Below are 24,328 nucleotides of genomic sequence, written 5' to 3'. Positions count from 1 at the left end.
TGTTAATTGTTTTGAGAAAGAGAGAGAGCATGCAAGCAGGGGAGGGGCAGAGAGAGAAAATCCCAAGCAGGCTCTGTTCTGTGAGCTTGGAGCCTGACATGGGGCTTGATCCCACAAACTATGAGATGATGACCTAAGATAAAGTCAAGATTTGGATGCTTAACTGACTGAACCATCCAGGTGTTCCCAGTTCCAGTAGTTTATAGGTGGACTCTGTATGGTTTCCTGTATATAATAACTTGTCATCTGCAAATAGTGACAGTTTTATTTCCTCCATACCAATTTGGATGCCTTTTATTTCTTTTTCTTGTCTGATTGCTGTGGTGAGAACTTTCAGTACTATGTTGAATAAAAGTGGTGAGCGTGGACATCCTTGATTTGTTCCTGATCTTAGAGGAAAAGGTCTCATTTTTTCACCATTGAGTATGGTGTTAGCTGTGGGTTTTTCATATATGGCCTTTGTTAATGTTAATGTGTCTTCACTCTAAACCTCCTTTTTGAGGTTTTTGTCACCAGTAGGTTGTTAAATACTTATTTTGCATCTTTTGAGATCATTATATGGTTCTTACCCTTTCTCTTGTTAATGTGATGCATCATGTTGATTGATTTGAAAACATTGAACCACTCTTGCATCCCTGGAATAAATCCCACGTGATTGTGGCGAAGGATATTTTTAATGTGTTGTTGGATTTGGTTTGCTTATATTTTGTTGAGGATCTTACATCTGTGTTCATCAGAGATATTGGCCTGTAGTTTTTGTTTTTTGTAGTGTCTTTATCTGGTTTTAGTGTCAGGATGATGCTGACCTTATAGGATGAACCTGAAAGCTTTTCTTTCTCTTCTATGTTTTTGGAATTGTTTGAGAAGAATAGGTATTAACTCTTTCTTTCTTTCTTTCTTTCTTTCTTTCTTTCTTTCTTTCTTTCTTTCTTTCATGTTTTGTTTATTCTTGAGAGAGAAACAGAGTGTGAGCAAGGGAGGGGCAGAGCGAGAGAGGAACACAGAGTCTGAAGCCCACTCTAGGCTCTGAGCTGTCAGCACAGAGCCCAATGTGGGGCTCAAACTCACGAACTGTGAGATCATGACCTGAGCCGAAGTTGGACGCTTAACCAACAGAGCCACCCAGGCAGGCCCCTTCAACTCTTCTTTAAATGCTTGGTAGAATTCCCCTGTGAAGCTCTCCGGTCCTGCCTTTTATTTGTTGGGAATGTTTTGATTACTGATTCAATTTCATTGTTAGTAATCAGTCTGTTTAAGTTTTCTTTGTTTCTGATTCAGTCTTGGAAGGTTATATGTTTCTAGGAGTTTATCCATTTCTTCAACGTTGTCCAGTTTGTTGGCATATATTGTGTCATAATATTCTCTTATAGTCCTTTGTAATTCTGTGGTGTCAGTTGTTATTTTTCCTACTTCATTTCTCATTTTATTTACTTGAGTCCTCCTGAGGAATCTGGCTAAAGGTTTTATCAATTTTGTTGATCTTCTCAAAGAACTGGCTCCTGGTTTTATTGATCTGTTCTATTGTTTTTTTGGTCTCCATTTAATTTATTTGTGCTCTAATGTTTATTATTTTGTTTCTTCTGCTGGCTCTAGGCTTTGTACTTCTTTTTCCAGCTTCTTTAGGTTTATTTGAGATTTTTCTTGTTTATTGAGATAGACCTATATTGCTATAAACTTCCCTCATAGAACAGTTTTTGCTATGTCTCAAAGATTTTCGACCATTGATTTTTTTTTTTAGAAAACCAGTAAGGAAACAGTGGCTTTGAATGACACATTAGACCAGATGGACCTAATAGATATATTCAGAACATTCCATCCAAAAATAGTGGATTGCAGATTCTGTTCAAGTACACAGATAACATTCGTCAGAATAGATCACATATTAGGCCACAAAACAAGCCTCAATAAACTAAAAAAGATTGAAATCATATTATGCATCTTTTCTGACCACAGTGGTCTGAAACTAGAAATCATAAGAAAAAATCTGGCAAGAACACAAATACATGGAAGCTACATGACATGTTACTAAAGAATGGGCCAGCCAAAAAATCCAAGAGGAAATAAAAAAATACATGGAGACAAATGAAAATGGATTTTCACTCTTAGGAATTGATTGTGAGTAGTATAGTATACCTTTTGGCACCAGATGTGTCTGACAATAAGGTAGAAATGGTTAATCTAACATGAAAACTTCATGTTCTGTTCAGTGTAGCAAGTTGTAATATTACAACTTTAAAGTACTAATATTGAGATTCTTGAGACATGGATTTATTCAACAGAGTTGTTTTTGTGTGAGACTGTGTGCTAAGCACTGTCATGGGTGCAGTAATGCTCAGTCAGACTCAGATGAATAAGAAGATTGCTTCAGTTTTCACATCTTCAATTTGGACAATAACTGGTCACTTTTTCTAGTGCTTTTTTTTGTCATGTGAACATCTTCATTACCAAGAGTAGAAAGATAATTATTTTGTGGTTTCTTATATTTGACTTACCTTCTTTGAAGTAGTAATACTACAATATATTTTTCCTTAGGCAAGCCCACTAGAATTATTTTATGTAAGTGGCATGGCTTTGTTTTTTCAGCCATGGTTGTTTCTGTTTCATATTGCAGTGTGCGTGAAGGAAAATTGGAACATACACTGGCTCGAGACTTGGTTCCAGGTGATACAGTTTACCTTTCTGTTGGGGACAGAGTTCCTGCTGACTTACGTTTGTTTGAGGTAAGTTTGGTGTTTTAGTTTCTTTGGGCTGCTATAACAAAATACTACAGACTGGGTCACTTTTAAACAACAGAAAATTATTTCTCATAGTTCTGGAGGCTGGGAAATCCATGATCAGTGGGCCAGCCCAGTTGCGTTCTGGTGAGGGCCATCTTTTTGGTTCATAGCTGGTGCCTTCTCTCTGTCCTCACATGGTGGCAGGGGTGAGGGAGCTCTGTGAAGTCTCTTTTATAAGAACACTAATCCCATTCATGAGAGCTCCACCCTCATTTTAGCACATCTGAAAAGTCACACCTCCTAATACCTCATGTTTGAGAGTTAGTATTTCAATATATAAAGTTGGGAGGGACACAGATATTCAGACCATAGCATTTGGTGATCTGTGTGTGAGCAGAGCAAATACTCGGATGTAGATTAAAGGATAGACATTAGTAGTTGTAAGAATTCATAGTTGGGGCACCTGGGTAGCTCAGTCAGTTGAGTGTCCGACTCTTGATTTTGGCTCAGGTTATGATCCAAGTGTTGTGGGATTGAGTCCTGGGTCCAACTCTGCTTAAGATTCATTCTCTCCCTCCCTCTGTCTCCCTCCCTCCTGCCTCCCTTCCTCTCTCTCTCCCTTTCCCCCTCTATGTCCCTCTCCCCCTCTCAGTCTCTTGGTATCTAAAAAATATTAATATATAGTTAATTTGAACATTCGGTTTTCAAGTTTAAAAAATGACATATATAACATGTTTTCTTAAAATACATGTGTCTTAACCACAGAGTCTTTTGAGGTGTCCGTTAGTGAATCAGCTGATCGTTACAGAAATGTGTGTTAGGCCTTGTGGGAGACACAAAGATGATGTAATGAATTCTTGTGATCAGGGAGTATACTATTTGTGTACATAAACCACTCACCATAAAATAAGGTAGAACCTGGTAAGTGACTAAGAGAAGTACAAAGTATGGAGTGTTAAAATTTAGAGAAAGGAGTGGTTACTTCTGATTTCAGTCAAGTCAGAGAATGCTTCAGACAACATGGCTTTGGTGGTGAGAATTGAAGGGTAGTACTGCCCAGAGATGACGAAGACAATGAAGCAACAGTATTCAGATCACTGGGAATGTCCCAGTGTGTAGGACCAGGCTAGAATATGTTAAGGGTAGAAAATGTATGGTGGAATAAGATTCAGGGGACCTTGGATGCAAAGCTCTACTTCAGATTTTATTGATTAGGAATTAGCTTTCAAGGTATAATGCAGCCAGCAAATAATCTTGCCCTTAATCTGGCTACAGTATGTAGAATAGATTGATGGGCTAGAAAATAGAGTTTGGCACCTAGTTTAAGAGGCCTTTATAGCCTATTAGCATGCCAGTCTCATCTACTTTTGGAATAAACAGACTGTTCATTAACACTTATAGAGCTGTCAGTCTTTTGAGTACTTATAGTATCCCCAAATTTGAGTGTTCTCAGAGGTAAGAAAGCCTGAAGAACCTTTCTGAACTAGAGTAAGAACAGACTTCATTTAATCCTGGAGTAATGGTCTTTTTTTCAAATACTTAAAATTTTTCCTTAAGAAGATACCATACTGCTTTAATTGGTGAGTGGAAATAATTGATAATATAGCAAGTATAGGGAATGTTGTGAATTTTGCTTTATTTCTGCCCTTAGTTTATCTTTTTATGTTACATCTGTTTGTACTCATTTCTTCTTTCTCTCTTCTATCCTTAATACCTAGTTTATGACAAGACCTTGGATTATTCTTCCTTAGAGATATGGTAGGCCTGTCATTTGATATAAATCATTTTCCCTTTCCCCAAAGGGTCCTAATTTGAATTCGTGGAGTTTATGTCCAGAAGCACTTGAGTGCTTCTCTTCCAGTTGAGAAGCAGACCTCCTCAGTGGGATAGTCAGAAGATGGTGTTTCCCAATGTTTGAACATTTTGAGTGGTATAATGACATAGCAACTTCAAAACACCATTTGACTTGATAAAGTATTTTAGGGTTTTTCCTTAAATAAGGGTTAATTGATCTAAGAATTATTTCAAATTTTATGTGCAAGTAGGAAAAAAACTAGTCAAGAGTTCTGGATTAGTATGTATTTTATCCACTCGGCAAATATACTTTGAAGACTTATTGTGAGTTCATTAAGGGAGATTTTGACATTTTTAAAGTTTGATGTAACAATTGAAAGCATATGCTTTGTGGAGTAATTTGTTGTTAAATGTTTTCCCCCAATCTGTTAACTTTTCAGACACTTTCATTAGCACATATTTGATTTGGCAGTGCTATATATAGTTAGGTTGATTTTCTTCTAGTTAATCCATGTTTATGTATATAGTTGAACATCTCTGAATCCTTTATCACTTTCCTGCCCTACTCAATTTACCTATAACCTTGGTACCTCAAGCAGACTTCTAACAATTTTCTAAAAAGATTTGAAACTTTTGTGTTGCTTCTGGATTTAAACATATTAACCTACAACATAATAAGGCTGTTGAGGTCAGTTCTTCTGGCCACTGAGGCTATTTTCGGAATTAAGTTGGCTTTTTGGACTGTTATTTGCTGAATTAGGCTATGGCTATCTTTGGATGGTTTTTTAAGGCTACCTGGTCATTTGTTTGATATTCTTATGTGAAATAAGCTCTTCATTAAGATTTATAGGAAACCAAAAATTCAGTTACCTTGAGATACTATTAATTTCTCAAAATAAAACGTGGATTTCACTTTAGAAAAAGCAAACATCTGGACTTTTGCAGTAGAGTTCTCTTCTTGTGGGTGTGGTCTAAGACCAAGGTTGCCACTTTAGTGTTGTCATGCTGCTACTCTAGGGTTCCTGTCGTAAATTTTGATGGTTCAGATTTTGACTGTAAATCTTGCCTGGGTGTTCAGTTGCATCTGGTCTGCATGTTCAGAGATTTGACTGCTCTACAACTTTTATATAGTATTACCTGTTTATAAGCTGTGTCTGAAGTCAGGTCAGGCTGCTATAATCAAATACCATAGACTGGACAGGTTGAGAGAGTGATTGCTCTCTCTCTTCCACTTCTTATAAAGCCACTAATCCCATTGTGAAGGCCTCATTCAGACTAGTTTATCTAGCCCTAATTACCTCCCAAGGTGATTGCCAAAATTGGAGATTAAAGCTTCAACATGAATTTTAACAGGACATAATTCAGTCCATAGCAGTCTGAGACTACCATTTCTTTCTTTCGAAAGAAGATTAATATTGATAACTTAAGGCATTCTGTATTTTGTTTCTTGGCCTGCGTCATTTTCCATAACCAAGGAATGAGCCAGTATGTGTTGGTGGCACTAACCTTGTTGACTTAGCCTTAGAGTTACTCATGGAGCTGGGCCAGTAAAACTTAGAGAATTGAACTATGGGTATGTTTTTCAATACTTTTCTGAGAGTTTTTATTTTAATGTTTAGTAGTATTTGAGAAGAGGCATCACTGGCCATTAATTGGTGGTAGTCAATGGATTGGTCAGACAATGACTTTAGATGAAGGAGTCTTATAGACCATGTCTGCATAACAGTACATTTCGCCTTTTTGGAAACACAGCATATTTTTCTTACTGTTTCAGTTAAAGTCTGTATCAATATTTGAACAAAGAGTTCTTTGTAAGAGAAAACAATCTAAGAATCAGAGGAAAAGAGTTCCTTTTTTCTATTGAAAATATTTTACCTCTGTCAGGTTTAACTTTCTAACTAGGCCGAAAATGTTGCCTGAAATGTAGCAAGATTTTCTTTTACTTGAAGTTCTACATGATTAAGTCCATTGACACTTTCTCTTGTGGCTCTTGTGCTCGTGATTAGCTTAGGTCATTCTTTGAAACTGTCTTCAAGATCTAGGTATTGGGTACAGTTGCCTTCTATTTTTGAACCCAGTTTTTGATATGCTGATTTTCTAAATGTATCAGACTTTTTATTTATTTATTTATCTATCTATCTATTTATTTTTATGTTTTTTAAATTTATTTTTGAGACAGAGAGAGATAGAGCATGAACAGGGGAGGGGCATAGAGAGAGGGAGACACAGAATCCGAAGCAGGCTCCAGGCTCTGAGCTGTCAGCACAGAGCCCGACGTGGGGCTCGAACTCATGAACCGTGAGATCATGACTGGAGCCGAAGTCGGACGCTTAACCGACTGAGCCACCCAGGCACCCCTGAATGTATCAAACTTTTTAAAGAGAACTACCACTTATATGCCCGAGAGCCAAGAATTAGCCATTTTTAGGACGCTAGATTATCAGAGCAATTAAATCTCTGAAAGATATCTCTATTAGGAGTCGTAGTCTACTGGGGCCATGGTCAGAAGTCCAAACTTAAAACAAGGCAGTTGGCATTATATAGTGAGCCTTTTAACCTCACGAATCCATATACTTTCTTATAGAATAGCAGTTCAGCTCAGTGAGTAGTTATTGGTGTCTTTATGATCGTTCCTCCCTGTTTCTTCCTTCCCAAGTAAAAAACAAAGATAATGAGCACAGATCTACTTTGGCTAACTACCAACTCAAGGAGTCAGAGATAGTCTCCTTGACTGCAACTTTACTTAGCTGTTATATCCTTTTCTGTAAAGCTCACACTCTTTCACATATTTTTGTTAACTACTAACAAGCACCTTCCTCTTTGTTGGCTAATTTCATTAGAAGAGCTTTCTGTGTTAGAGCATTCTGACTTCCTGAGTTGTAGAATAAATTTTCCATTTACTCAATGGAAGCCTTGATTTTCTGGTAAAACTCAATTCTAATATTGTTTGCTGTGCTTTTTCAAAAAAGGATCTTTTCAAACATTTGCTAGAATACAAACATGTCATGATATGTTAAATTTACTTATTTTGGTAATGAAGCTAATATAGGCAAATATAATCTCTCCCTTTGGATATCAGTCTGTGTTATGAGGTCATTTTAGTCATTCAGTAAATGTTTGAGTATTGTGTGTAGAACACTGTACCAGGCTTCAGGGCTTAGACTGAAAAAGGTACAGTTTTTGTCCTTTCTGCTGGGAGACCTCAACTTGCAGACAGTTGTGATTCAAAGAATAAAATGTGTCTTATGAAATGAATTGACTATGTGAGTTTAGGTAAGCCACTTAACTATTTTTAGGGTCTCAGTTTTCCAACTGTGACAGAGAGTTGCCCTAGGGCATTACATTTAAGAATCATCTGGGTTCTGTGCATCAGTACCCCAATGTTTATAGCAGCACTCTCAACAATAGCCAAATTATGGAAAGAGTCTAAATGTCCATCCACTGATGAATGGATAAAGAAATTATGGTTTATATACACAATGGAGTACTACGTGGCAATGAGAAAGAATGAAATACGGCCCTTTGTAGCAACATGGATGGAACTGAAGAGTGTTATGCTAAGTGAAATAAGCCATACAGAGAAAGACAGATACCATATGTTTTCACTCTTATGTGGATCCTGAGAAACCTAACAGGAACCCATGGGGAGGGGAAGGAAAAAAAAAAAAAAAAAAAAGAGGTTAGAGTGAAAGAGAGCCAAAGCATAAGAGACTCTTAAAAACTGAGAACAAACTGAGGGTTGATGGGGGGTGGGAGGGAGGAGAGGGTGGGTGATGCATATTGAGGAGGGCACCTGTTGGGATGAGCACTGGGTGTTGTATGGAAACCAATTTGACAATAAACTTCATATATTGGAAAAAAAAAGAACCATCTGGATTCTGTTTTGGCAGCTCAGGTGTGGGTCCAATATTCTGCATTCTCTCTCTGTCTCTCTTTTTTTTTTTTGTCAAAATTTTATTTAGTTAAGTTAACATACAGTTTAATATTGTTTTCAGGAGTAGAATTCAGTGATTCATCGCTTAACATAGAACACCCAGTGCTCATCATAACAAGTGTCCTCCTCAATATCCATTGCCCATCTAGTCCATCCCTGCTCCCCCCCCCACCCCCCCCCCCCGCACCTTCCTGCACCAACCTTCAGTCTGTTCTCTATCTTTAAGAGTATCTTATGGTTAGTTTCTCTCTCTCTTCTCCCCCCTTCTATATGTTTACCTGTTTGTCTCTTAAATTCCACATATGAGTGAAATCATATAAATTCTGCATGATTTGTCTTTGACTGACTTATTTTGCTTTGCATTTACACTGTATCAGTGTTGTTGCAAACGGCAACATTTCATTCTTTTTGATGGCTGAGTAATATTTCATTATATGTATACCACATCTTTTTTATTCATTCACCAGTCAGTGGACATTTGGGCTCTTTCCATAGTTTGGCTGTTGTTGACACTGCTGCTGTAAACATCGGGGTGCATGTGCCCCTTGGGATCTGTATGTTTGTAGCCTTGGGGTAGATATGTAGTGCAACTGGTGAATTGTAGAGTAGTTCTATTTTTAACTTTTTGAGGAACCACCATACTGTTTTCCACAGTGGCTGTACCATTTTGCATTCCCACCAACAGTGTAAGAGGGTTCATTTTCTCCACATCCTTGCCAACACCTGTTGTTTCTTGTGTTGTTGATTTTAGCCATTCCGACAGGCGTGAGGTGGTATCTCATCATGGTTTTGATTTGTATTTCCCTGATGATGAGTGATGTTGAGCACAAGATCCTGCATTCGTAACTAGCATTTAGTCCATGCCCAAAGTGCTGGTCTATTTACCACATATAAAAAGGTAAAAAAAACCAAAAAAAACCAAAAAACAAAAAACAACTTTATTGAGATATAATTCACATTCAAACAATTTACACATTTAAAATGTATCATTCATTGGTTTTCCCTATAGTCTGAATTGTGCAGCCATCACCACAATCTTAGCTATAGAACATTTTTATCACTCCCAAGAGGAAACATTTACCTTTTAGTAGTCTCTCTATTCTCTCTTCTGCCCCAGAGCCTGGTAGCCACTAATCTGCTTGTTCTGTCTGTATACACATGCCTATTCTGAACATTTCATTATAAATGGGATTAAATACATTGTAGTCTTTTGTGTCTGGCTTTTTTCAGTTCACGGTGTTTTCAGGGTTCATCTCTGTTGTAGCATGTATCAATATTTCATCCATTTTTATTGCCAAATAGTGTTCTATTGTATGTGTATACCATACAATTGTAAATCCATGTATGTTTAAAATGATTTTTGATAGAGAACTTTCTAATGCCATTTTGCTATATATAGTTTTTAAGTTCCTAAGTTCCTCCAATCCCTTTTTTTGTATTTGCTATTTAAAAAAAGTATGCTTTGAGTACCTCCTGAAATTTTTTTTTTCTGTATATTTTTTTACATATTTTCTTAGTGGTTACTGTGTAGATTACAATTAACATCTTAAATTTAGAACAGTTGTTTGAATTGATACCATCTTTACTTCAATAGCCCGCAAAAATTTTGCTCCTCTGCAGCTCACTTTTCCACCACCTTCATGTTGTCGCCAATTACATTTTTAAGCATTCTGTGCCCATTAACCATAAATTTGTCAGTGCTTTATATAAATCAGATAGGAAAAATAGAGGAGTTACAAAGTCAAAATACAATAATGCTGGCATTTATATTTCTCTGTGTAGTTACCTTTACTGGAATTCTTCCTTTCTTCATATGGCTTCGAATTACTTTCTATTCTCCTTTTGCTTTAGCTTGAAGGACTCTCCTTTAGCATTTCTTGTGGGGCACGTCTACTAGAAATAAATTATCTTAGCTTTTGTTTAGGTGGGAATGTCTTAATTCTTCTTCATTTTAAAAGATAGTGTTGCTAGATGTAGACTTCTTTTCATTAGTTTCTTTGTTTTTCTTTCAGTACTTTAGATAGGTTTACTGGTCCCAGCCTCTGTGGTTTCTGATAAGAAATAGGCTGCTAGTCTTATTGAGGATTCCTTGTACATGACAAGTTGCTTCACATTTGCTGTTTTCAAGATTGTGCCTCTGTCTTTTAACAGTTTGATTATGTCTCAGTCTAGATGGCTTCGAGTTTTTCCTATTTGGAGTTTATTGAGCTTCTCTGATCCATAGATTTCATATCTTTTATTAAATTTGGCAAGTTTTCATTCATTATCTCTTCAAATATTCTTTCTACCCATTTCTTTTTTTCTCCCTGAGACTTACCTTATGCTTATATTGGTATGTTTGATGATGTCCCACAGGTACCGTTAGCTCTGTCATTTTTCTTTTTTTTCCTCTCTGTCCTTCAGATTGGTTAATTTCAATTGCCCTGTTTTTTTGTTTGCTCATTTTTCCCCCTTCCTTTTCCAGATCTGCTGTTGAACCCCTCTAGTGAACTTATTATTTCAGTGGTTGTACTTTTCAGCATCAGGATTTCTATTTCTTGCAAATATTTTCTTTCTCTTCATTGTAATGCTTTTTTAAAAAATTGTTTTCCTGATTTCCTTTAGTTTTTTGTCCATGGTTTTCTTTAGTTTATTAAGCATATTTAAGACAGTTGATTTAAAGTCTTTCCAGTAAGTCTAGTGTCTGGCCTTGCTGAGGGATGATTTCTGTCAGTTTATTTTTTCCTGTGAATAGGTCATACTTTTTGGTTTCTTTGTATTTGTAATTTTTTGTTGAAAACTTTGTATTTTGAATATTATGCTGTCATAATTCTGTAAACGAGGTTGTGCCCTTCCTCAAAATTTGTTATTTTTGATTGTTGAGGATTGCAGTGGTTGAATTTTTTTTGGTGGGAGGGAGGGTGGTGGTTTGCAAAGACCCTTCCTCGTGTGTATGGTCACTGAAGTTTCTGTTCCATTATCTCAGCAGTCAGTCTTATCTGTCTGGAGCCAAAGATGGAAATGAAATACTGTTCTCCTGGTCTTTGCAGCTTGTCTTTGAGTTGGGGCACTTCTTGATCATTGATCATCTGCCTACAACTCTGCCTTCACCTTTACCTACTTGTGCCAAATCCACAGACCTGTCAGAGGTGCAAGTCTCGGGTCTTCTCAGGGCTTTCTGAGCATGCCTCTGGTTATGGGCATGCATTTTGCCCTCTGTCTTGCCTGGCATAAGTGGTGGCCCTTCCAAAACTTCCCTCACAAAACTTTATTCCCTCACAGAACTTCCTCCTTGGCTTTTTTCTTCCCAGTCTTTTGGTTGTATCTGCTGCTTGCCTTATTCCTGGTCCCTGGCCTGCTACTATGTGTCCTTAATCTTTTGGCAGATACCTGGAAAGTCACTGTAGCTGGCTTGGCGTGAGGTTGTGAGATAAATATTAGCCTTTGCACTAGTCCCCCAGGGAACTGCCAGACAGGTCAAAACACGCAGCTACAATATTTTAAGAACAAGGTCTTTGTTAGCCCCTGACTACCCATAATCTGCAACAAGAAGACTCACTTCTGTCCCCACAGCCAGCACTGCTTCTCTGGGCAGTGGTGAATAGTAGACAGGTGAACAAAAATGCCGTGGTGCCTTCTTACCTAAATTTAGCTGCCTTTTTCTTTATTAAGCACTTCCCTGGTTGTTTTCAGTTTTTGATTCCAGAGTTGTCTGTCAGTCTTTGCCAGCCCATGATCATTTTAGTAGAGGGACCAAATCTTTGATTGCCCTATATTCCACAAGTGTTTATATTGATTTCAGTGTATTTTTTTGATAGGTCAATTTGATTAATTTATGGTGTCTTACTCCACCTCTTATTGTAATTTATCACTGAAACTTTGGTTTTAAAAGTTTCTGAATTATTAAACTTACAGATAGACTTGTAAAAAAAAGAACAATTTATAAACATCTTAGGAAGTAGAGATTTAATTTTTAATTTTTAAAGTTCATTTATTGATTTTGAGAGAGAGAAGAGAAGAGAAGAGAATCGAAGAGAATCCCAAGGAGGCTCCATGCTATGAGCACAGAGCCCAATATGGGGCTCAATCTCAGGACTGTGAGGTCATGACCTGAGCTGAAATCAAGAGTCAGATGCTCAACTGACTGAGCCACTCAGGTACTGCAGGAAGTAGAGATTTTAAATTAGCCATCAAAAGAAATTGAGTAGAGTATTCTGTATTTGTGGTATTTAGACATTCCTGTTTACTAAAAACTGATATAATCACTCATTTTGGCTTTGGAAAGGAGGTCTATTTCTGTAGTAGTATATTTCTGAACTTCTCCATGCGTAGAGCACTGGGAGTGTTGGTTCTGTTAGATTGTATAAGCTTGAGCTATGCTTAGTGTTTTGTTGTTTGATAGATCATTGGTTAAAAAGCAGTGTGAACTGAGGAATGCTGTTTATGTTTAAAACGTTGAAAACTTTTTTCTCTTTAAGTCACTAGAATTTAAAAATACAGCATGGGAGGGTTTGAAATGAGATTTAGTCTCTTTGTTTTAAGATCGTCATTTCACACTGGTAGGAAAGGACTGTTGCAAAAGTAGATCCCTTTTTGAAATTTGGTTTCTTTTCATTGTCTTAGAGAAATATCCTAGAAATCATTGTTAACTGAATACTGGTGTTGAAGTTATTGGCAACTTGGTCAAATTGAATATATGCACTTAAGTCAGAAAGTTAACAATTCGTGTAAATATTTACCATGGGATAAAATCCATTTCATGTAGGTGTTTTTAACCCAGGGGAGGCTCCCACAGGACCAGCCAAGAGGGTCCTTGGCTTCATGCAGGATAGAAATCAAATGTGAGTTGGAGAAAGTGAAAACAGAGTTTATTGAAGAGTGTGAGTGATAGAGAATAGCAGAGGGAGTGTCTGGGAGACTTGGAAAGGAGAATGAGTCTCAGCATTTTGGGGGGTTAGGGGTTTATATTGGAAAGAGATCTAGGGTACATGTTCCTTCAGAAATCCAGGGTAGGGTCTAATCAAAGGCTAGTGTCAGATGAACAATAGTTGTTATACCATAAGTTACTGAAGGTGGGAGTGTTGATGCCAGCATCATCTGAGGTTTGTTCAAAGCTAGTGTCCTGGAACGTGTTCAGGATCTGACTCTTCTTGGATGTTGTTAGGTGTTTGTGGCCTGGGACAAAATTCAGAGAATGATTAATTTTCCTACTTCCCCCTTGCAGTGGGAACATAGTTTCTTTTCCTGATTCAGAGACAGAATTCAGAACATGAGTAAGTGAGGCCTAATAGAAAAACAGCAGAGATGGAGCCTTTCTAAAATGGAGTCACTTCTTTCCTACTTACTTCAGCTGGTTAGGCTTTGATGTTTAATAAGCTAGAACTCATGAAAACGTTTTAATTACATTTTCCTTCATTTGAATAAACAGTAATAGGAATCTTAATTTTTGAGACTAAAAGTAAGACATTTTGTCATTATCAGGTAGCTGCCAGATGGATAATTTGGAATTCTTTTCTGGGGAAAGAAATCCATTTTTGATTTGCTTTTCATTCTAGACTAGAGAGGTAATTGATTTAGAGGCATACAGTACGCTAAGCCATTCTTTAGTTTAAGAACTTACATGTAGCTGCCAATTTTTCATATTAAGTGTAATTTTTTTAAGCAGTTTTAAATTTTCCTGAAAAGCAAAAAATTTTTTGCTTTTCAGGAAAACTTACTGACTTTGGCATCTAGTTTCTTTCTGCCTAATGTTTTGTAGGAATAGTCCTGTGAAGTTTTTCCAACCATTTTTATTCTATAGGTGTTAAATATTCAGATTGTAGATTATGTATGCATCTAGATTCTTATTTATATTCTGACTTTTGAACTGTGCTGTGTCTTATTCACACCAGTAAAGTACCTGAAGAATAATAAAGAGAAAGTGAAACATAATCAGCTTCCCTATTTATGAACAGCTTTTCTGAAGGTTTAATGTTTAAACTTTTGGGTAGAAGGCATGGAGCTGGCTGGTTCATTGATTTCATTTTATCCTACCTTTATCTTTCCTCATAAATGCAATGGATAAATGACTCTAATATCTGTCTTCTGGATGAATTAAACTATGACTGTTAAACTGTGATAGGCTGGCCTAATTCATTAAATACCACCTTCTTAGATATGACTTCCTTCCCCTCACTCCCTCAAAACTGACTTCCTGCAGAAATTCTTGTAATCATCATTAAGAGAAAATAAGTTGTAACTTAGAAAATATTCTTACTCTGGGTGGCCTGGCTGGCTTAGTTGGAAGACTATGTTACTCTTGATCTCTGGGTCTTGAGTTTTGAGCCCCATGCTGGGTGTAGAGATTAAACAATCAAACAAATAAATAAATTAAAAAATATACCCTTACTCAACAGACAGTTGAGATCTGTGCAGTTTGCTACATTATATGATTTGGACTAATTTTTATCAATATTCTTTTTTTTTTTTTTTTTAAAGTAAGCTCTGTGCCCAATGTGGGGCTTGAACTTATGACCCTGAAGTCAAGAGTCACATGCTCTGACTCAGCCAGGTACCCCATCAATAATATATTCTTGATTTGAGTTTTACAGATTTATAATTATATATTAAATATATATATATAAAATAAAGATCTAAAGCTCTTTTTTTCTCACTAGACAGAGCTGATTGCTATTCTACTAAAAATGATATCTTTTTCATAGAAAAACCTGATTTGAACAAAAATTTCTATTTTTGGTTGGATGGTTATTAAACTACTAAGGCTGACACTGAAGAGCTAGGCCACTGACAGCCAATAAAGCTATGCATTTATTCTCTTTTTATTTATTTATTTAAAAAAAATTTTTTTTTTTAATGTTTATTTATTTTTGAGACAGAGAGAGACAGAGCATGAACGAGGGAGGGTCAGAGAGAGAGGGAGACACAGAATCTGAAGCAGGCTCCAGGCTCTGAGCTGTCAGCACAGAGCCTGACGCGGGACTCGAACTCACAGACTGTGAGATCATGACCTGAGCCGAAGTCGGCTGCTTAACCGACTGAGCCACCCAGGCACCCCATTTATTCTCTTTTTAAAAAGTCAGATTATTTTCATATTATTTGTTTTGATAGACAACCACCAAATGTTTAGTATTCATCCATATTTAAGATTTTTGTTTAAAGTAGAAAGTCTTCAATGAGAAAATGCTAATTTTGCCTTTCTCAGAGAGAAGGAGTTCTGTAATGTTTTTGTTTTGTTTTGTTTTGTTTTTTAATATGAAATTTATTGTCACATTGGTTTCCATACAAAACCCAGTGCTCATCCCAACAGGTGCCCTCCTCAATGCCCATCACCCACTTTCCCCTCCCTCCAACCCCCCCCCCCCCATCAACTCTCAGTTTATTCTCAGTTTTTAAGAGTCTCTTATGGTTTGGCTCTCTCCCTCTCTAACTTTTTCTTTTTTTTTCCTCTTCCCCTCCCCCATGGTCTTCTATTAAGTTTCTCAGGATCCACATAAGAGTGAAAACATATGGTATCTGTCTTTCTGTGTATGACTTATTTCACTTAACATAACACTCTCCAGTTCCATCCACGTTGCTACAAAGGGCCGTATTTCATTCTTTCTTATTGCTAAGTAGTATTCTATTGTGTATATAAACCACAATTTCTTTATCCATTACCCAAGGGATACAGGAGTGCTGATGCATAGGGACACTTGTACCCCAATGTAATGTTTTCAATATTATCAGGTCTCATTTTTAATTAAGAGCTCAGAAGATGACATGCAGTTTTGATTTTTATAACAAGCATTAAAGAGGAGCTCGCTAAATGAAATAAATTTTTTTGTTGACTTGTAATTCAGAAAAATATATAATTTTTAAATACATATTTTTTTTTTAAATTTTTTTAACATTTATTTATTTTTGAGACAGAGAGAGACGGAGCATGAACGGGGGAGGGTCAGAGAGAGGGAGACACAGAATCTGAAACAGGCTCCAGGCTCTGAGCTGTCAGCACAGAGCCCGACGCGGGGCTCGAACTTACAGACCGTGAGATCACGACCTGAGCCGAAGTCGGCCGCTTAACCGACTGAGCCACCCACGCGCCCCTAAATATATCTTTTCTTAATGTCTTCTAGAAGTAGTTACAAAACTAGGGAGATTCTCTAAATAGTTAATTGCAAATTGATTGCAATTGATTCTCTAAATAATAAGAATTTGGAGTTGATCTTTCAGTGTTTGGGTTTGTCTCCACAGGTTGGGTGAAGATGTTGGGTGACTTACTTAACCTTTCAAAGTGTCTGTAAAATGGAATGAAAATCACAGTCCTGCCTCATTGGATTGTTACTAGCTAGTGGTTGTTAATAGAAAACTTAGTATATGTATGTTAGCAAAACGCCTTGCAGATGGTAAGCAATGAAATGTCAACTGTTTTTAGTACTAGCATCATCTTTGAAGAACAACCTAAACTTTTCTTCTTACTTTGGTAATGGAATTTATTAGTGTGGAAAATTGTACAGTCCTAAGTCTAACTTGGAAAGAAAAGTCAAATAGATATGTTCCTGTAATAAAGAAAAATTCCTTTGCCTTTGAACATGGTGGATTTTTTTTTTACTCTGTAGTTGGGTTGAGGTAATGAACCCAGATTTACCTGGCCTGTCTTTGCATACATAATTATAGAAAAAGGGAAGCTTTTTAAAGACTCAAGGATTGGTGATCTGTGCTTTATAACATTTACATGGTACTAACCTTCCAGAGATAACATAGTTTAGTTTCCTTGAAATTGTGGGGTACAGTATATTTTCATTCTGAACATTTTTCAACTTCATGATCTAATCTGTAAACTCTTGATTATATTTGTAAAGTTATATGTCTGCCTAGGGCATGAACATACCAGGCATGTTCCTACCCCCATAGTCTTTGTACTTTTTGCTTTCTTTGCCTAGAATACTTTCATCCTGATTGTGGCCCACCTTTGGGGCCCTCAGGTCAATTGTGTCTCTGCAAAAGAGTTGTTTACTTTTGAGAGAGGTTCTCTCCTTTATCTAAAATGTTACTTTCTATCCTTATGCATTTTTTCCTCACTACCAGGTATTATATTACATACCCTTGTTAGTTTATTTTTAGATCACTTTCCTATTGGAATAAGAGCAGAGGGTAGGAACTTAGTTTTGTTTACTGCTGATTCCCTCTGTGTATGATATAGTACAGGACCTGGCATTAATAAATATTTGTTAAGTGAATGGATCAATGACATTGATCAAATTAAAATACTGTATTGTTGTATAGATGGGAATTGATATGATATGATATGAATTGATTTTTAATATATTTTTTTTTGTGAGATATTTATGCTCATGGATAAATGAACCATTTAAAAAGAAGAGCTTTAGGGGCACCTGCGTGGCTCAGTTGGCTAAGTGATCAACTCTTGATTTCAACCCAGGTCATGATCTCAGAGTTCATGGGTTCAAGCCCTGCTTTGGGCTCTGGGCTGGCAGTGTGGGATTCTCTCCCCTCCCCCACTCATGCTGGCTCTGTCTCTCAAAATAAACTCACATTTAAAACTAAAAAAAGAGGGGCGCCTAGGTGGCTCAGTCGGTTAAGCGTCCAGCTTCAGCTCAGGTCATGATCTTGCGGTCCGTGGGTTCGAGCCCTGCGTCGGGCTCTGTGCTGACAGCTCAGAGCCTGGAGCCTGTTTCAGATTCTGCGTCTCCCTCTTTCTCTGACCCTTCCCTGTTCATGCTCTCTCTCTGTCTCAAAAATAAATAAATGTTAAAAAAATAATTAAAACTAAAAAAAGAAAAGATGAGATTATTTCCACACTTGTACCTCTCCCCTAGCAGGATTTAGAGTATTTTGTATATAATGTGGACTGCCAATCAAGAGACCTGATTGAGAACACCAGGTCAGTTTATAATAGCAGCAGGAATGCACAGTCATTTAACTGCTTTGGGTTCATTTCCTTATCTTGTTTATTTTCCAGGGTCTAGTCAGTGCCTGGTACATACTTAAGGTAGTCAATAAATGTTTGTTTGGTGAGTGAATTAACATGTAAAATGAGTAAAATCATGAACTAGGTCCTAGTTTCTCAAAGTGTCCTAAAGACCCTAGAATAAGAGCTTCTGGAATAAAATGGGTCAAAGAAATTTGTGAAACAGTATTCCATTGATTCTCAAAGTTGAGTGTGCCTCAGAATCATCTGGAGGGCTTGTAAATACAGTCTTTTAGGTTCACCCTCCCCACCTACGCATTTGAAGTAGGATAGTGAATTTCTTTTCTTTTTTTGGGAGGAGGGTAGTGAATTTCTAAAAAGTTCTGAGGAGGTAGATATAGATGATGCTGGTGATGCTGGTCCTGCTGGGACCACCCTTTGACAACTCCTGTTGTATCTGTATTCTAATTGAGGTGATTCACACTAATCTAGTGAAGGTTTAAAGAAGCACTGCCTAAGTAGAGGAAGCTGTTTAACTCAACTCAGTATTTCCAAAACATATTTGACTTTAGTACCTCTACTGTGTGTGTGTGTGTGTGCGTGTGTGTGTGTGTGTCTATCAGTCCTCCGTCTGTCACATTATACTCAGTGTCTATTCACATCCTTGGAACTATTGTTCTGTGGGTCATACTTTTAGAAACAAAGCCAGGTAACATCTGCAGTGTTTTCCACATGTAAAATGATTTTTTTTTTTTTTTTTGGCATGCTAAGGTAGGTGAAAACTTAATTGTTAGGAGTTGAAACTGTCTTAGGAATGAAACCCCCAGAATTGATTCTTTTTGCACAGTTGGAAGATAATACCATGTTCATGATTTGCATGGAAACATTTATATATGTTTTTTATTTTTGCTGATGTACGTTTGGGATCAATGTAAGGATGCATATATAGAAAGCAGAATTTCATGAAAATTGAACCCAAAATGATGAAATGATTTCTTTCTCAGTACATTATATACCTTTTATTCATATTTCTCTTTCTGGATACCTGTTTTTAACCTGCCAAATACATTTTCAGAACTTCAGGGGATGGCAAAATTAGGAACTAATAACATTTTATTGTGAAAGTTGTTTTCTCTAGGTAAAGATTATGTCTCAGCTAATGTTTCCTTTTCTCTGGTTCTATTTTGAAATGTAGGCTAATCTTGTCTCATAGCATTCTACTTTGCATGTCGGATTTTGTTGACTTCACTTTGTATTGTATTTTTATTTTTTTTAATTTATTTTTTAACATTTATTTTGTATTTAATATTATTTTTAATATATTTTTAAAAATGTTTATTTTTGAGAGAAAGAGACAGAGCATGAGCAGGGGAGGGCAGAGACAGAGAGAGAGGGAGACACAGAATACAAAGCAGGCTCCAGGCTCTGAGGCATCAGTCAACACAGAGCCTGATGCAGGGCTTGAACTCATGAACCATGAGATCATGACCTGAGCTGAAGTCGGACGCTTAACTAAGCCACCCAGGTGCCTCTTTATTTATTTTTTTAAATGTTTATTTATTTCAAGAGAGAGTGTGTGAGCAGGGGAGGGGTGGAGAGAGAGATTCTCGCGGGTTCCACACTGTCAGCACAGAGCCTGATGCGGCACTTGATCCTACAAACCATGGGATCATGACCTAAGCCGAAATCAAGAGTTGGATGCTTAACTGACTGAGCCACCCAGGCGGCCCAAGTTTACTTCATATTTTAAATATGGTTGTACTTATTGTCGTCTTCTTGGAGTAATGGATATAATAAAAGATTTGGGTGATTATTAAGAAAGGGGATATTTGAGGAAGAAGTGATGGTTACAAACTCTTTAGATATTGAATGGAGCCTAGAGAGTCTTCATTCTTGAACTTAATGGGATGCTTTATGTTTTCCAAGGCTGTGGATCTTTCCATTGATGAGTCCAGCTTGACAGGAGAGACAACACCTTGTTCTAAGGTGACAGCTCCTCAGCCAGCTGCAACTAATGGAGATCTTGCATCAAGAAGTAACATTGCCTTCATGGGAACACTGGTCAGATGTGGCAAAGCTAAGGTAATTTTTTTTCTCTTGTTTTGAAAATAGCAACTCCTTTGTTTTCAACCTTTTTTTTAGTTCGATGTGGCTAATTTTATGTGGCTATTTTAAAAATATGTGACAAAGAGGGGCTCTGGGTGGCTTAGTCGGTTGAGTGTCAGACTCTTGATTTTGGCTCAGGTCGTGATCTCATGGCTCATGGGATCAAGCTCCATGTTGGGCTCTGCGTTGACAGCACAGAGCCTGCTTGGGATTCTCTCTCTCTCTTTCTCTCTCTCTCTCTCTCTCTCGGCCCCTCTCCGACCTGCATGTGCGCTTGTGCTCTCTTTCTCTCTGTCTCAAAATAAATAAACATGAAAAAATATATATAAGGGGAACTGGGTGGCTCAGTCGTTTAAGTGTCTGACTCTTGATTTCGGCTCAGGATTGGGCTTAGTGCTGACAGTGCAGAGCCTGCTTAGGATTCTCTCTCTTTTTCTCTCTTTCTCTGTCCCTACCCTGCTTGCATGTGTGTGCTGTCTCTTTCTCAAAAATAAATGAAGTTAAAAAAAATATATGACAAAGAAATGGCAGAATTGAACCTAACCCATAGCATCTATTTTTGATACTAAAGAGAAACTATGTCCTTGAGGTAGAATATGTCCATATTTCTGCCATTTGCCAGATAATGAAGCCTTTAAAAGTATAGTCCTCGGTATCTGTTCTTTTTTTTGTTTTCGATAGAAACAGTGAATCATGGATATGTTCATTACTAGTTAAAATTTTAATTTAGTCGATATGGTACTGGCTATAATATTCCAACTACATATCATTCACCTACTGGATTCTAACATTTCACAAACGTAAAAGGCATGATCCAGTAGCATTTGAGGGGGAAAGAGAAGCTACATTGAATGTCTCTTAAGGATAAGACAGTTTTGAATTTCAGAAATATTAATATAGACAAAGAATGGGCCTCAGAATTGGGCCAAGGTTTGTATAGTAAGGCATAAATACTAATGATCTATAGTAATATCACAAAGTTAATTTGCTAAGGGAACCTTGGATATGTATGTTAGTCATCTTGACTGTGGGCAAAGTTTTGGAGAAAGGGAATGAAGGGTTTTTGTTACTTTGCTTGAGAGAGGTGATAACATATGAATGTAAATGTATTTTCCTGTTTTTCTCTTTAGGGTATTGTCATTGGAACTGGAGAAAATTCTGAATTTGGAGAGGTTTTTAAAATGATGCAAGCAGAAGAAGTAAGTTCTTTGTTAATGATGTTTAATTTCAAATCTGAAATTCTCCATTGTAAGTAAACGAAAAGAAAATAATGGTGGGTTATTTTATGTACTATTGAAGTGGTATTTTATTCAGAATATCACTCAGTTGTCTGTGCTTAAAAACATAATTGGAGCTTTAGTTGACATTGTTAATGTTCTAAAACATTTTTATATTTATTCATTGTTTATAGGAGAAAAAGGTTTATAGCCAATTATTTATAGGGCCTATTCTTTTTTAAAATTGACTTTATCATATTAATTTTAATGGTTACTAAATGGCATATTTGTCTTCTACCAAAATTCCCAACTTTATTTAATTCCAAGTAATGGGGAAAAAAAGATTATAAAGTAAAATAACATGGAAGATATTCTTGTTTAAGAATATTGAAGATTAGTTCTCTCATTTAAAATACTTTCTTACATATGAAAAAGAAGTTGCATTCTACAAATGTCACATTCTCCCCAAATCATCTGGATTTCTCAGGTAACCTGCCAAGATTCCAGTACATGATGCTGTGTATAAAACCATTCCAAGGAGCTTGGCACTGAGGGGACTGCTAGAGAAGGGAGTTAGCAGATCAGAGAGCCAACTGGATAAAAAGACTTGGATTACAACGCTTGTTTGTGGATACAGAAGGGAGAAGATTGGAAAAGTGAGGGGCAGCTGATGGTAATGAAGTCCTGGAGAAGCTGATAGGGAGAATAGATTCCTTCTCAAAAATAGGCATAGGGAACATGGACCTTAAACAGGCTTTTAAAAGTCTCAGCCTCAGTTTCCTCATGGAAGGGGATGAGACTTATCTTTAAGGGAGAGGTGTGTATGTTATGGGTATGTTAAGAACTAACCTGGGTATGTCAAGCACTTAGAGTCCCTGGCACATAGTATATATTCCTAAATTTAGCTAATTGTGGTAAACTCTTCTCCAATTTGTCAAGGCACCAAAAACCCCTCTGCAGAAGAGCATGGACCTCTTAGGAAAACAACTTTCCTTCTACTCCTTTGGTATAATAGGTAAGAGAAGAGTGAGTATGTATATCTCATATATTTACTTAGGGTTTATTTTTATTTATTTATTTATTTTTATTTTTAAGGGGAAGGGGGAGTTTAGATAGATACATTTGTTTATTCATTTAATTGATTTTTAATTTACTACTAAAAAAAATTTTTTTTTAATGTGTATTTATTTTTGAGAGAGAAACAGACAGAGTGCGAGTCAGGGAGGGGCAGAGAGAGATGGAGACACAGAATCTGAAGCAGGCTCCAGGCTCTGAGGTGTCAGCACAGAGCCTGACATGGGCCCAAACTCACGAATCACGAGATCATGACTTGAGCTGAAGTCAGACACTTAACTGACTGAGCGACCCAGGCGCCCCTAATTTACTACTACTTTTTAAAAATTATAAAACTAGCCCCCAGCCATTGTCCTTTTCTGAAAAGATAAATTAGAACTTCATGTAATTCCCGTAATCATATAGCATTTCTATAAACATTTTAGTATTTATTTGTCTTCCTGGTTTTCAACAAATTGATAGTAATGTTTTATGGACTACTATTCCTTTTTTGTTTCATATTTTCTTCATAAACATCTTGCCATTAAGTAGATGCTCTTTATATAGATGTCATGAAATAGATGGTTGTATAGTATTTCATTATGTGGGAAAAAAATTCTTAGAAGTAAAATTTTGGGGGCAAAGAATATGCATGTAATTTTTCAATTTTTGGCACGTTTTGAAGGTTTTTGTTTCATATTGCTAAATAGTATCTTTCATCAGCAAGGTAAAGGTGTTCCTCTTCCAGCGCTCTTGCTAACTTTGTTGTCATTAACAGATGAATAAAAGGCTTCTCATTATTTTATTTCACAACTCATTATAGAGAAACTGAACAGTTGTCATATGTGTGTTGGTCCTTTTTATTTTATGACCTTTCAATCTATTTATTTTGTCCCTTCTTCTCTTGTGGCTTGGGTCTTAGATCAGTAACAGCTCTTTGTATAATTTGGATAGCCATCCCTTTTGTTAAGTTTATTTCCCCCACTTTTTAAATTCCCCCTTTGAGGGATAAATATAGTAAACTTGGTTATGAAGGAGGGAGATGTGATTGAAATATATTGTCCTGAGATTGTGATACCACTGTCCTGTTGATAATCTCTGCAGTTACAGTTTCTGGTTTATTCATAGAAGCTTTCCTAACCCCATATTGTGAAGAGTGTTTATCTTTATAAGCATATTTACTTAAACATCAGTCTACAGCTTAGTTTTTATTTTTGACACTTTATTTTACTATTTAGAATTTATTTTAGTATCAGACTTAAGGTGGGGGCGCCTGGGTGGCTCAGTCGGTTGAGCACCTGATTTTCAGGGCTCAAGTCATGATCTCATGGTTTGTGAGTTTAAGCCCCACATTGGGCTTGCTGCTGTCAGCACAGAGCTCACTTCAGATCCTTCCCCGCTCATGTGCTTTCTTTCTCTCTCTGTCAAAAATAAATAAACATTAAAAAAAAAAAAAAAAAACCAAAAAACTTAAGGTAGAGTTACAACATTTTACTCAAAAGTTAATTATCCCAATACCATTAATTCTCTAGTTCATTCTATTTTTAACATGTTTTTTTAAAGTTTATTTATTTATTTTGAGAACAAAAGAGAGCACAAGCACAGGGAGGGGCAGAGA

The 24,328-nt window shown here is 36.8% G+C and overlaps 1 protein-coding gene across 1 annotated transcript in view; it reads left to right on the top strand.

The window, feature by feature from the left end:
- The window catches only part of ATP2C1 (ATPase secretory pathway Ca2+ transporting 1), a 170,579-nt gene that overhangs the window by 89,335 nt on the left and 56,916 nt on the right, over positions 1-24,328 (top strand). The window contains exons 7-10 of the mRNA XM_027061851.2: positions 2,612-2,720; positions 20,261-20,416; positions 21,571-21,639; positions 22,597-22,672. Coding sequence (XP_026917652.1) covers positions 2,612-2,720; positions 20,261-20,416; positions 21,571-21,639; positions 22,597-22,672 — 410 coding nt within the window. The remainder of the gene's footprint in view (positions 1-2,611; positions 2,721-20,260; positions 20,417-21,570; positions 21,640-22,596; positions 22,673-24,328) is intronic.

Source organism: Acinonyx jubatus, chromosome C2 (assembly GCF_027475565.1).
Source record: "Acinonyx jubatus isolate Ajub_Pintada_27869175 chromosome C2, VMU_Ajub_asm_v1.0, whole genome shotgun sequence".
Taxonomy (NCBI): Eukaryota; Metazoa; Chordata; class Mammalia; order Carnivora; family Felidae; genus Acinonyx; species Acinonyx jubatus.
The sequence above is the reverse complement of the archived record's forward strand: the minus strand, read 5'-3'. Positions and strand labels throughout refer to the sequence as shown.